At 41.6% G+C, this 12,665-nt stretch overlaps 1 protein-coding gene across 3 annotated transcripts in view; it reads right to left on the bottom strand.

The window, feature by feature from the left end:
• Positions 1 to 3,949: 3,949 nt before the first annotated feature.
• Positions 3,950 to 12,665, bottom strand: part of AGPAT3 (1-acylglycerol-3-phosphate O-acyltransferase 3) — a 100,315-nt gene continuing 91,599 nt past the window's right edge. For 2 of the 3 annotated variants that reach the window (XM_064152626.1, XM_064152625.1), the window contains 3 exons: positions 12,542 to 12,617; positions 11,272 to 11,470; positions 3,950 to 10,139 (listed from right to left, as the gene is read on the bottom strand). In XM_064152626.1, coding sequence (XP_064008696.1) covers positions 10,051 to 10,139; positions 11,272 to 11,470; positions 12,542 to 12,617 — 364 coding nt within the window. In that variant the 3' untranslated portion in view covers positions 3,950 to 10,050. The remainder of the gene's footprint in view (positions 10,140 to 11,271; positions 11,471 to 12,541; positions 12,618 to 12,665) is intronic. The other variant, XM_064152627.1, reaches the window with a different exon arrangement.

The raw sequence follows: 12,665 nt of genomic DNA, 5'->3' as shown, positions 1-12,665 counted from the left end.
GACAATTACACACACACCAGTCACTGTCATCGTCTGAACAGGATTTAGCTCAAATAAATTCATCATCCTAAATGTCACTACACAAATGAAAGCATTTGGCAGCCAAACAAGGTAAAGGGTCCATATTCTGCTTCATGAGTCCTGCCTGGCTGATTATCAAATGCAGAGCTTCAACCAGATGTAATAGGGCACAGCACTGTCCTCCTTTCTGTAAACCAACTATGAAAAGGCTTATGCTTCCTGGAGTCATGGGAAGAGCAGAATGCCAGGGGAGTGCCTAAACCACTGCCATGAGAGCCTTATCTCCATAGGCTAGAAGAAACAGCATACTTCAGTATATCTGCATGATAGAGATCTACAAGTAAAAGCCTAATCTTCACTATGTAACTTTTGCTGCAGCTTAAAGATGGGGAAAAGGAGAGGTAGCACTTTCCTATTTCTGACAAGGAGTTCTGAGCTGATGGGAAGCATAGAACAAACAGCATTTTCCTGAAAATCCATGTAGAGTTTGTACATTGCTGCAGACAAAGGCGGAAGATTCGTGCATGCTCTTAAATCCTGTCCAGCTTCGTCCGCCTACCGATTTTCCCCATAAATGGAATGACCACTTGCAAATTCACTAGACAAGTAAATAAAAGAGGTGTCATAAGACAACTAGCCCACTGCTGAATTCAGCTTTTGCAAATGTTGCCCCCTACATAAGCAGGATGAAAAACAAAAGGCAGGTCGCACCAAAGTCAGTGCAAAGAGAAGAAAACCAATCTGTCATCAAAGGCAGCTGTGCTCTGTACTGTGTTCTTTGCAATTGGCCTCCTGGAAGCCTGCTCATTGTATCCTATCAGTGACATGCCCAGAGTCTGTGCAGAGGCATTGACCACCGGCAGCAAGGTAGCATCTGCTTTTGGTAGTCTGCTCTCCAGCAAGTACCTTGGTAAGCAAAGTGCTTTGCCTTTCCAGCAGTGAGCAGGAGTTTCTGCACCAGTCACGCTATCTTAGGCAGCACAGCTCCAGCCCCAGCAGGCTCACATAGCACACACAGCAATCCTGCCCCTTCAGAACACACCTTTATCACAGCAGGAACATGATGATGATGATTGCATTACAGAGGATATTTATAGATCTATGTTATATGACTATCATATCATATAGGATATTATTGTAGCTGACCAATAAATCTCTGGAAGGAAAGAAGGCTCCAGGCAGGTAAGGGCGATGTGCCTGTGAAGCTTAGGCAGGAGTACAGGGTGTGACAGATCACAGCTGTTCCAAACAAACTGACTTCAGTTCACCACAAAGGGGTCTGAAGAGCAGCTTTTATTTTAGATATGCAGCTATCAACAGTTGAGTGGATCACCTGGTGGTGCAAACATTTCCCTGACCTAAGCACAAGGTGAAGGACTGCATAGCTCAGCTCCAGTTAAAAGTATAAAACCTAACAAAAGAACACTGAAAGAGAGGAAGAGGCTTGAGCTGTCTTCAATCCACATGTTCATCAGCGACTGGGGATGCAAAGCATCATGACATTGAGCACATTGGGAATCAGTGATGGAGATCACGTTGGCATTGTGCTTGAACTGTGTACTGCCCCTGCAGCAGGCTGAGTGTAATTCACATTTGTATTGTGTTGTGCTTTCAGTACAACTTGTATCATGATGCTAAATCAGAAATCCCATATAACAACTGCCTTGCAAATAAATAAATATTACACTCTATACATCTGGGTTATCTAAAAGAACCCAACCAGAGGGTTTTAGACTCTTGACATACATATCTGTAAGTTCATGGATGTGAATCCAGAGGAGCATTTCATTAACCTGTACCACAGTTATTAAGCTCCTATCTATAAAAACCTGTTACACTTAAAGTTTGGTTTAATAGATAAAATCAGTTTGCCACCTGCCTCAGGAACACATTCCAGTTTTAGATGCAGAATGTACATTCACCTGTTCTTCCCCACAAAAAGTCCAACATAATTGCAGTAGTACCTCTAAAACATGAATTCACTCCCACTGCAGCAGCTGATTGTGTCTAGTGCCAATGATATAGCAGCATTTTTAGTAAATTCCAGGCTATTTTCCCAAATATATTAGTGTGATATTACAGTGAAATAAGGAATCTAGAAGTGCTACATGCAGAAGTCACCACTACCACCACAGCCAATTTCCTACTGTGTTTGCAAGAGAGAGGACATTTAAGAGGCTTCCACAACCTAGGTGCTACTGTGGACTGCTTAGCATAGAAATAAACCACCTAACAATGTTCCCTGTGCCTTCATCCAAGTTGCAAGTGTTTTCTTCTGTTTCCACAGCTACCTTACACAGGGCTGGCTGTCAAACCTTTTGGTGCTATGCTGCTCTGTTAACCTGCCCTACATCACATTGCCAATTGCTGCTGCTTCTCCAGTACACGTAGCAACAGGAAGCAGCTCAGGAAAGAGGAGTTGCAGAAGGGCAAGTGAATAGGCTATGAGAGAAGATACCTCAGAGGATGAGAATTAGAAACAGTATTATCTCCTCTGTAGCACATGGCACGTCAACACACATTAAAGAACAGAGCTCATCGGCTACAACGTTGCTTTTCATGGTTTAGCATTTGCATGCATGTACTAATGATCATAGTATCTTAATCAAATTCATTCTTTAGTATGCTGTATTCATTAACACTTTTAACCCATTCATATTAAAGCTGAAAAAATAATAGTCCTGAAGAGAGCATTAAAAATTCCAGATCATCAGCCTTTAAAAATGAATGATGGATCTGAGGAGATTAATTTAATGGAGGCACAGAGATAAGAAAAAGCTGCATTTGTGCAAATTAGGAGTTTCTGCACTAGGAGCTCTGGTTGTGCACTCTTAGAATTGGAGCTCATCCTCTCCAGAAAAAAGGTCTGCCCATACTGTGACACATGGTGCAACTCATCTGTCATTTTAAGGCAGCTGAGCGCAACCTGGAGTATTCAAAGGAGCAAAATATCAGGGAGAGGAAAACTTACAGCAAAACCCAAGAACTGGGTGCTTATAATCTGGCAAAGAGATGACAGAGGACCGTGCTCCTATCACTCGCCTGTCTTTTGTTGCAGACACAAATACCCTAAAAAAGTGCCAATGTGACAAGAGACAGAGGCAGGCCAGGGATAAAATAAAGGCAGAAACTGTAGAGATCTACTCCTGTTGGTCAGTCTTCTGATAAAAATATGAGGAAGGAAGCAAAAATGCCAAATGATGTTACAGTGGATCTTGGTTTGCCTTCAGGTAGGACTGCATGATGTTAGCATCCATCTGAGGAATGGGGATGGTCTTTATCTTCCAGGGAAAAACAGAAACTTAGAAAGATGTCAGATGTGAAAAACTGCTGTAATCTACAGCCTCTAAACATACAGCCAGTTTACTCTGATGGAGGCTCAGCTGCTTAGATTATACAGCTTTAGGTTTCCTTTGGAGGACTATTCAGGAAAGGAACACCCATCTCTAAATCTCAGCCATGCAAAACTCCATACACTGTTTCTCCAAATGTTATGGCACTGCACTGCGCTGTCCCTCCATAGTTCTTCATGACTGCCTTAGTGCAGCAAACAGGTTAGGTTTTTCTTTACTCCCATACCCCACAAAATGATCCACTCAAATTATTGCTGCAGACACATGGCCCTCACATGGATCAGTTTGCAGGACTGAGGGCCAAAAGCATAAATGGAAATAAAACCAAGCAAGGCAAGAAAAGAAATAGCCCTTAGTGCATATTTAGTTACAAAAATCAGAGTGGCAAGTAGGCAGAGGATGCAGAGCTCCCACTTAATGTAATTGGCTACTCAGTAACATTGCAAAACTGCCAGGCAATTGCCCTTCTTCATTCAAGCACAATTAAAAAGCCCTCTGAGGCAGAATATTGTGTACAAAAATCACATACAGTAAAAAGAAGCAACTGAAAGCATGAAGAAGATTCTAACAAACAGTACCTTCACACAGCCAAAGCTATTTTATTTTACAAGATGAGTCCTTTTGCATTCATCTTTCTCTGAAAGCCCAGTAAAAAGAGCAGGAACTGCTGAAGCGAAATTGAGAGACAACTTACAAAGTAACAGTTGCATAGCACTGCAAATCTGCGTTATTTGCTGTGGGCACAGATCTTAGTAGAAACTACAGTAGGTGACAGGACTGACTTTTCTTAACAGCTTCTTGTGTTTAAACCAGATGCAGACACATCTTTTCCAGATGTCATAAAAGCAAGTGTAAGAAATAACTGTAAAAATGTACAAAAGTATCTACACGTGCACAGTAAATGCATACCCTGTATACGGTTTAATTACTCGTTAGGTTTGGCTAATAATGATCATCTGGTACTTAACACTTCCCTCCAAAAGCCAGGTTTGTAACAAATCCATGGGGTTAAGGATGGTGAGGTTCTCTCAGAGAGAGGATTTTAAAGCTACAGTATTTGCTGGTGATCGTTAAGGAAAGAGCAATGTGCCAGCTGACAGTGGCGAGCAGCATTCAGTAGTCACAACGTACAGCTCTGACAAGGCTGAAGCAAAGTAGGGGACACAGCTTGGCTCCCTGCATAGATGCACATGCACACAATAAAGGAGGTCCATAGAACCAGCTCATGCCTTGGGGGGAGACAGCAATTAATTCTCAGATTAGCCTCTGCTGCCCACTCTCGCTCCCTTTGTAAATTAGATTTTAGTGGGACTAGTAAATAGATTGGTTTTGCTTGGAAATGCATATTAGCCAAAAAGAAAGAAACACCACCAAGAGAAAAGTCATGTAAGACTGCAAACTGGTGGTGGTATTCCCACACTAAAGAATACTCCCAGTTTAGATTTTTTAAAGCAGTATGATATTCTGGTTTCTGCTAAAGCATCTTTTTAAAATACACTTCCCCTTAAAAAGAGAAAACACAGCTGCTGCTAATGTAAAGCTTCTTTGAAATAGACAGTCACCTGCACTTAAGTACTCTCAACAGTGAAAGTGCACAAAATTAACTTCCTTCAGAGTCCCCAAAACTATAGGTATTATACTTAAAACAATATAAGCAGCTCCCCATAAATCTAGAGAGGCTGGGGATAAGAGAAACACGACATGTTTGCTGTACAGATGTCGGTGCACCGACTTGCCAATCCCAAAGTGTGAAATGTTTTCATGAGTTTTCTGGTGGCTACCACCTGTGATGCAGATACTGTGAAACTGTCTTCCAGAAACCTTCCCCTCAAAACCACAGAAGGTAAAGAACCCCACAACCGACAATCTGTTAGGATCTTGATGCAGAGATTGCCGGGATGATCAGATAAAGTATGCAAGATAAGCAGGGGGAAGTGTGGCAGAATAAGAGTTGCTATCTGCAAGACAAATGAACATGGCAAGGGTTACCTTGTTGTCAGAGGGAGGTTTCACATCTGTACTGGCATCAGAGTTTGACTGCCCACTCACACATATATCTCTGGTTCCAAACATGCTGGCAATAGCTCCATTTTCTTGGGGCAAGAATTTGGCTGGATCTGTCTGTTCTTGCTCCTTCCAGTCATGCACCTCACAGCTCTCAGCACAGCTGTCACCTGCTTCAGAGCACAGCTTCACTCAGCAGTGGCAGTCCTGGAGCAGCCCATCAGGGACCAAAGGGTTCAGAAATATGGAAACGAGCAACTGTGACAACCTGGGTCCAAGTGCAGATTCGTCGTTACCATTACACAGGCATAAACCAGAATGTGTGCAGGGATCCTCTGCTGCAAACCAGGAACTGCACACTAAGTGCCATAAAGCCCATGGGCATCCAGGAGATAATGTAAGCTACACTGCTCCATTCAATGTCCAAAGGGAATCTAGAAGTGGATTTTTCACTTTTATCTTCATTGGCCTCCAGCATCTGAACAAAATACTCTCGGGTGAGATCTGACTTGGACTTATTAATGCCTATTTCTCCAAAACACCAAAACCAGAGAGTATTTGTCTTCAACCCAAAATGCTGCATAGTGTGAACTCAGCATTAACACAAACCCTTAGCCCCACATTCTTTAATCAAAATGCACATGAAACAGAAACAGATTTTGGGGTAGTTCCAGACAGAAATGGTACCTTTAGCAATTATGAGACATACAATGAACCCCTACTTACTATCTACTGTTAGCTAACAGTTACTGTTGGTGAAGACCATGTCCCAGCTCTCTTGTATTGGTTGCATCAATGCCAGAGGTACCTGCTACCATGTAGTGATGGCCTGTGTGAGCAGGTCTGGGAAAAACTTCTCTCCCTAATCAAACTTTTGCTCTGGTGCAGCCTAGCTCCATTGTTGCTTAAACACAACTGTGTTACTTCAGACCAACTGAACAGTGCCAAAATATAGAAGATAAAAACCCATCTGTGTGAGACAATTTCTAAAGGATTGGTATAACTGTAAAGCTCTAAGTTCCAGCTAAGAGGTCATGATCAAGCCATCTGCAGAAAATACAGGCAAGCAAATATACAGACATCAGTGACAGAAACAAGTAGTGTCATGTGGAAGTGAGCAGACACTCTCACTTCTTCCATGAGTACTAGGCAATTAGGACAAAGGTAGTCACCATATTCATTGGTCATTGATTAAGTTAAAGCCCTTCAAGATAAGTTAAGCAGAACAAAAGAACATTGCCCATGCTCTTTGTGCCAGAGAGATTTTGCTCAGTGATGCAAGGTCAACTGTAAGAGCACATTCAGCCCACAATGAGCCAAAACTTCTGGACACCAGTTATCTTCAGCATCAGCTTTTTGTGCCTTCCTAACTGACAGATGCTACAACACCTGCAGCCTCTGAGCTCTCCCACTGGCTTCTTAGATGTTATGTCAAGGGAATGCTACCTTGGAACTGCAAATCCCACTTTGAGAGCAACACCATTGTTCTTCACGACAGTGACAACTGTTGCCAAGGCCAAGAGCACAGCATCTGTCCAAGTTAGTCTGAGAACCATTCATCTTCAGAGTCAATGCTGAACTCTGGCAAATCAATACCAGAGAATACTGTATTTAGTCTAAACAGCCAAGCAATAGATGAAAGTTCTGACAGGTGGAGAAAGAAAACTCTCCTACAGCTTCAAGTTTATTAAACCTACCATGTTTGTAAAGCAAAAGACGGAAAACATGATAGATTTTTGTTTATTATTGCTCTTAAGGGGCTTGGTAGTGAAATATACAAGCTATGTTCTATTAGACCAGAAGAAAATAAGATATAAAATCTATGCTCACTTTTCCAATCCAAGCCACTTGCTAATCTTCATTAGTGACATTAACTTCAGCTATTTCCAGTCACTTTATATACACTCTGCGCAGGTGTGTGCATGTGTGTGTATAAAACCCCCTAAGTGGGGAGAGAAAACTCAAAATTTGTGTTGAGTTTTGTGTTGGTTTGTGCATTGCTGTGTGTTTCAGTTTTCCAAATCATTACTGATATGTTCAGAAGAGCAAAACTTAAGTAACTGATGATGCATTTCCTATAGTTTCAAAAAAGAAATAATTACTAGTAAGTTCTGACAAGAAAATACGAAATGCTGATTATTCTCCCCTTGATGTACATGCACTTATCCCATGGTTCTGAATAGGGAATTACATGCACTAAGAGGAGAAAAGAACCCCATAAAGAGAAAGGCTATTCACTCCCTTCTCCCTTAAGCATCTCCCCTCTTCTCAGCATTAAGAAGGGATTTATTTTGTTAAATTTTTGTCATGCCCATTAATATACTGCTCAAAATATAAGTATGAAACAGTCAATTGTCAGCCTGCTTTGCAAGCCTCATTCTGCTAAGCCAGTACAATTTATATTTACTCAATATCATCTTCAGGAAGCAAGTATACAGCATTTATACCACCTTTCTAAGAAGCAAGAATTATATCCATTACTGAATTACTTAAAGAAAACATATCTCACTGCTTTTAGTCCTCAGGTTAAAAAAACCCAAACAAATAGGGAGAAGTCAGAGCATTTGGAAGTCTAACCAGATTTAAAGACAAAGTACAAAAACACCCAACAAAGAAACCAGTCATGGCTAGGCTGCTCTCCTCAGTTCCCAAAGCGTACTCCAAATTCCACTAAGACTAACAACAGTTTTGCGTCCTCCATCTTAGGGAAGGTTTATTGAGGGGATGAAGATGACAGACTAGTGCTGGGGCTATGGGTACAATGATTCAGTGAGAATGAGTCTAACAGGAGACAAGACAACACAGGTCATCCTTCAAATGCTCTTGTTGAAAAGACCACAACTAAAAATCAAGTGCATGACAGAACAGTGATTAATGACCCCAAGTGAAATATTTTTTCTAAGTTACAAATTTGCTCTTCCAGTGTTTGAAAACTGAAAATTCTGAGAGAGAAGAGGTTACATTCCAACAGTTAGAGCAAATATGGAAAGATCATTACTCTCTTATCTTGGTTACTAGAGAAAAGATGAAAATAATGACCAGTGCTTTGATAAGATCTGCTCCTCACAAAAGTGAGATAAATATTCTAGTAACAGCTGGGTTAAAAATGCAGGTCCCAAGGGTCAAGCTCCTGCCCTCAGCTGTAGTTCTGCAACCTATGTCACCAGCTTCTGAGTGTAACCAAATGCAGATTGTGGCCTTCAGACGTGGACATACAGGTAGTTTCTGTCTGCTTGCAAACACTTCTCCAGCAATCTACAAATATCTCAAAATGTGCGTTTGTATAAAAGAAAAAGGAAAAAAAGAAACCCAAACCACCCCACCCCAACCAACCAACAAAAAAGAACATGTACAGTCATGATTCTGATCTCTAATTTTTTCAATGCAAAAACCCAAAGGTCAACAAGCAAAACTAAAGATACTGAAAATCCCTGAAGAGGCTCCATAGTCTTTCTAATGTTCAACAGCACAGCTCACCTTGAAATATACTTCACAGTAACATCTAAAGTGTAACCAAGTAGAAAGTGCAGCACACCCTATCATTACAGCACACAGGATGAGATCCTGGCCCCATTTAAACTTCTCTTTAAAACTCTCATTAGAAGTTCAAGAGATGCCAGTATTTGAAATCTGACTGCTACAGATGTCTCCTTTCCAAGTCTTTGTGAAAGAAGACGTTTTGAAAACCATTGTGCTGACTTCTGCTGCTACTGAGAGAGGTTGGCTGAACTGGACTTTGGTGATCAGAGATGCAAACAGAAATAAAAGGAGAAAACATTAGGACAAATTGAATAAATTTCCTTCTTTGCACAACTCTGAATCCCACAGACACCAGCAATTCAGAAAGCAAAAGGAGCCCAAACAGATGCAGAACTATCATACCTGTATGATGTGAAACAGGGCAAACACTCAAGACTAAAATAGTATTTTGAAATTAAACAGACTTGAGCAGCTGGCAGCAGAGATGATGAGAATTTTATACTGTTTTAATACTACTGGATCTGTTCTATGGGATGTGCTGATCAGTAACACACTGCTTCCAAATTCCTCTCTCCATTCTCTTGCATTACAGAACTTCTAAGACCTTGCCTGAAAATAAAAAAGTACCAGTGAAATACACAAATAGGATTTCACTTCCAGCCATGACAACACAGCCTTTCCAAAATGACTCTAACCCAAGGAACATCTGTCAATTTAAGTTTTTTTTTTCTGGCTCAGTAATAAAAAAAGTTGGAAATCAACAAACATTATATGTTGGTTTTAGCAAGAGGAAACATTCAATGGCTCCTGTAGTAAAAGTGAGTGTAGTGCTCTTGACAGAAACCAGCATACTGAGTCATCTGAAGATGCATGTGGCTATAAGCCAATGCTCTCATTCTCCCTCCACCTCCCCAAGTCCCAGACCCAAGCAAGAAAAATTAGTTTCTTCTTCCACCCCACCCCAGATTTTCTCCCACAGTTTGGCTACAGTAACCCTTAAACAGGCAGAAAAGTTGATGCGTTCTCTTCAGTTGATGCCTCCAACTTCTTCATTCTTGGCTCAAGTTTTATTCATTATTATTAGTCATCAGTTATTAAGAAAAAGATAGTTTCTAAGTGTTTGTTGTTGGTTTGTAACTGAAGTTAATTGGATACCATAGTCTGGTTATATGTGCTGAACGGCAGCTGTCAGTTATTCCTTTTTCTTGAATTCTTGATTGCCATAGCTGGAGCCTTTTTCTATTTCAGTTACTCCTATCAGTCTACGAACTCCAAAGGAAGCTTTAAAACACAAGAGAGAAATGGGAGGGCATATTAAAAACAGTTTGAGGACTTAGAAAGTTAAATGTAAACACACAAGTAGAACCAACATGACTTAAGCCACGGTCCTCAGGACATTAGTGACTACAGACCAACAAGTGTGCTGTATGAGGCTGCACATGGATCACAGGTCAGATGACACTGAAAGAGGAGGGCAACCCAGATTCAAATATATAATTTATGTTTCTGTGTTGATTAACAGGACCTCAATTCAAGAAGGTTGTTGAGGTGCTGGAACATGTCCAGAGAAGGGCAACGAAGCTGGTGAGGGGCCTGGAGCACAAATCCTATGAGGAGAGGCTGAGGGAGCTGGGCCTGTTTAGCCTGGAGAAGAGGAGGCTCAGGGGTGATCTTATTACTGTCTACAACTACCTGAAGGGGCACTGTAGCCAGGTGTGGGGTGGCCTCTTCTCCCAGGTAACCAGCAATAGAACAAGGGGACACAGTCTCAAGTTGTGCCAGGGTAGGTATAGGCTGGATATTAGGAAGAAGTTCTTCACAGAGAGAGTGATTGGCATTGGAATGGGCTGCCCAGGGAGGTGGTGGAGCCACCGTCCCTGGGGGTCTTCAACAAAAGACTGGATGAGGCACTCAGTGCCATGGTCTAGTTGACTGGATAGGGCTGGGTGCTAGGTTGGACTGGATGATCTTGGAGGGCTCTTCCAACCTGGTTGATTCTATGATTCTATGATTCTAACACTGAAGTGTATCCCTTCTCTCCCTGATGTTTTTTTTCTGGTTGTTAGGGTTTTATGTTTGGGAGTGAAGGGTTGGGAGTTCTCTTTCTGACCTGCAGTTGGGTTTTATTTTGTTCTGTTTGTTTGGGTGTGATTATTTTCTTTTTAATTCACAGACAGGGTGTGCAGTACAAGTATTTTCTCTTTCAGGTACCACAATAATGGGCTACAGGATTACTTGCTATTGATTGCTATAGACATTGCCTAAGGTAGGAAGGCAAGCCTGCCTGGATCTGAATGAGCATTAAGTACTTTTCTGTAGGCCCCATTCATATTAATTAATAAACAGAACTTATTAGAGGTAATGGTTTCTGTTATTGTTACTTTGGTTTCAGTATCTTCTTTGTTTTTATTACCTGCTCCAACAAGTCCCAGGAATGCAAGAATAAGGAGAGGTGATCCACTTGCAAAAACTCCAAAGCCAAATGTGAAGAGAGGAGAAAGGAGAACTGTGGCCCAAAAAAGAAAGTTTAGGAGAGTCCATGGTCTCCTAGGAGGTTTAAACTGCTGGCCAGGAAATATGCCTTCCTGATTATACATCTCTTGCAAAGCATCCTGAGAGAGAAAGAAGACAGAAGAAAACACATTCATAATGTTTGCACTAAGTAATCCAACACTAGTTAAGTCCAGCACAACATCAAGGATAGTATCTGTGACAAGACAGCCATCAAGAGTTCACTGCATCCCTTCTCATCTGTTGTCATTGATTTGGGCACTGCATCTGATCACTATACTGGCCCTCTGAAGGCAATCCTGGCTGCTATCAGTAACCAAAACCATGTCAGTTTCTTCACTACTAAACACCTGCCTCTCTTCTCTTAATTGTTTAGAGGCTTAGGGCAGCACCATCAGGCCAGAAACCCCTGTGTGCTGGATGTTTTTTTGTCCTGTTTTGATTCTAGAAAGGTCAGCATGATTTAGCAAAGCACAGCAGGAAAATGCTGAAGAAAAGCAAAGCACAAGCTAACCAGTGATAACTTCAAGATTTCAGCTCAGAGCAGTGGCATCCTGAGCTGTGCCTGCAGAGAGATGCAATCATGAAACTCATCACTCAGAGGAGTGGCATGTCCACAGTCTCCCACAGAACTTAAATCTGCCATCAAGAAATTAACTGTCTAGGGTAAAAAGACACAAGACAAAGCTTTGGGCTGTTTGAAAGTAAGATGCATCAGTCTCTGGCAGTAGATCCCAGAGACTCTCAACTCCCATGCCACGCACTGCTGCAGAGGTGTTACCAGGAGGCAGAAAGAAAATGACAGTGGAAGATGGATGAAAGCACAGCAGAATTGCAGCTAAGAGCCAGTACTGGCTGCCCCTGACAGTTATCACTCTTCTTGAGTGCACATAAACACCCACAAGGAAGACAGCTTTTAGAAATATCTGACAGAGACCCAAGAGGTGAAGAATGTGAAAAGATAGTGGATTGATATTAGTCTTCCACAATTCAGGCATCTCTCTGAATCCCTTTGTGCTTCCTGGCGATTTGAGACCTACTCGCCAGCCAAAAGTGTAATTATATTTCCATCTCCTCTCTCCACCCATTGAAAGAGTGGGCATTACTGAGTGCCTTAATACACTACCCCAGCAAAAGTCCCAAAAGAGAGAAAAGAAAGCCAAGTTGTTTACCTTTTCCTGGTAAAGCTTGTGAAGCCAGTTTGCAGCTTCCTTTTCATCTTGAGGGATATCTTCCAGAGGAAATCTCCTAGTTTAGTACAGAGATTGCAAAAAAAAGAAATCAGAAATAAGAAAA

This window comes from Pogoniulus pusillus, chromosome 12 (genome assembly GCF_015220805.1).
Source record: "Pogoniulus pusillus isolate bPogPus1 chromosome 12, bPogPus1.pri, whole genome shotgun sequence".
NCBI classification, from domain to species: domain Eukaryota; kingdom Metazoa; phylum Chordata; class Aves; order Piciformes; family Lybiidae; genus Pogoniulus; species Pogoniulus pusillus.
This window is presented reverse-complemented; position numbering and strand designations above follow the sequence as displayed.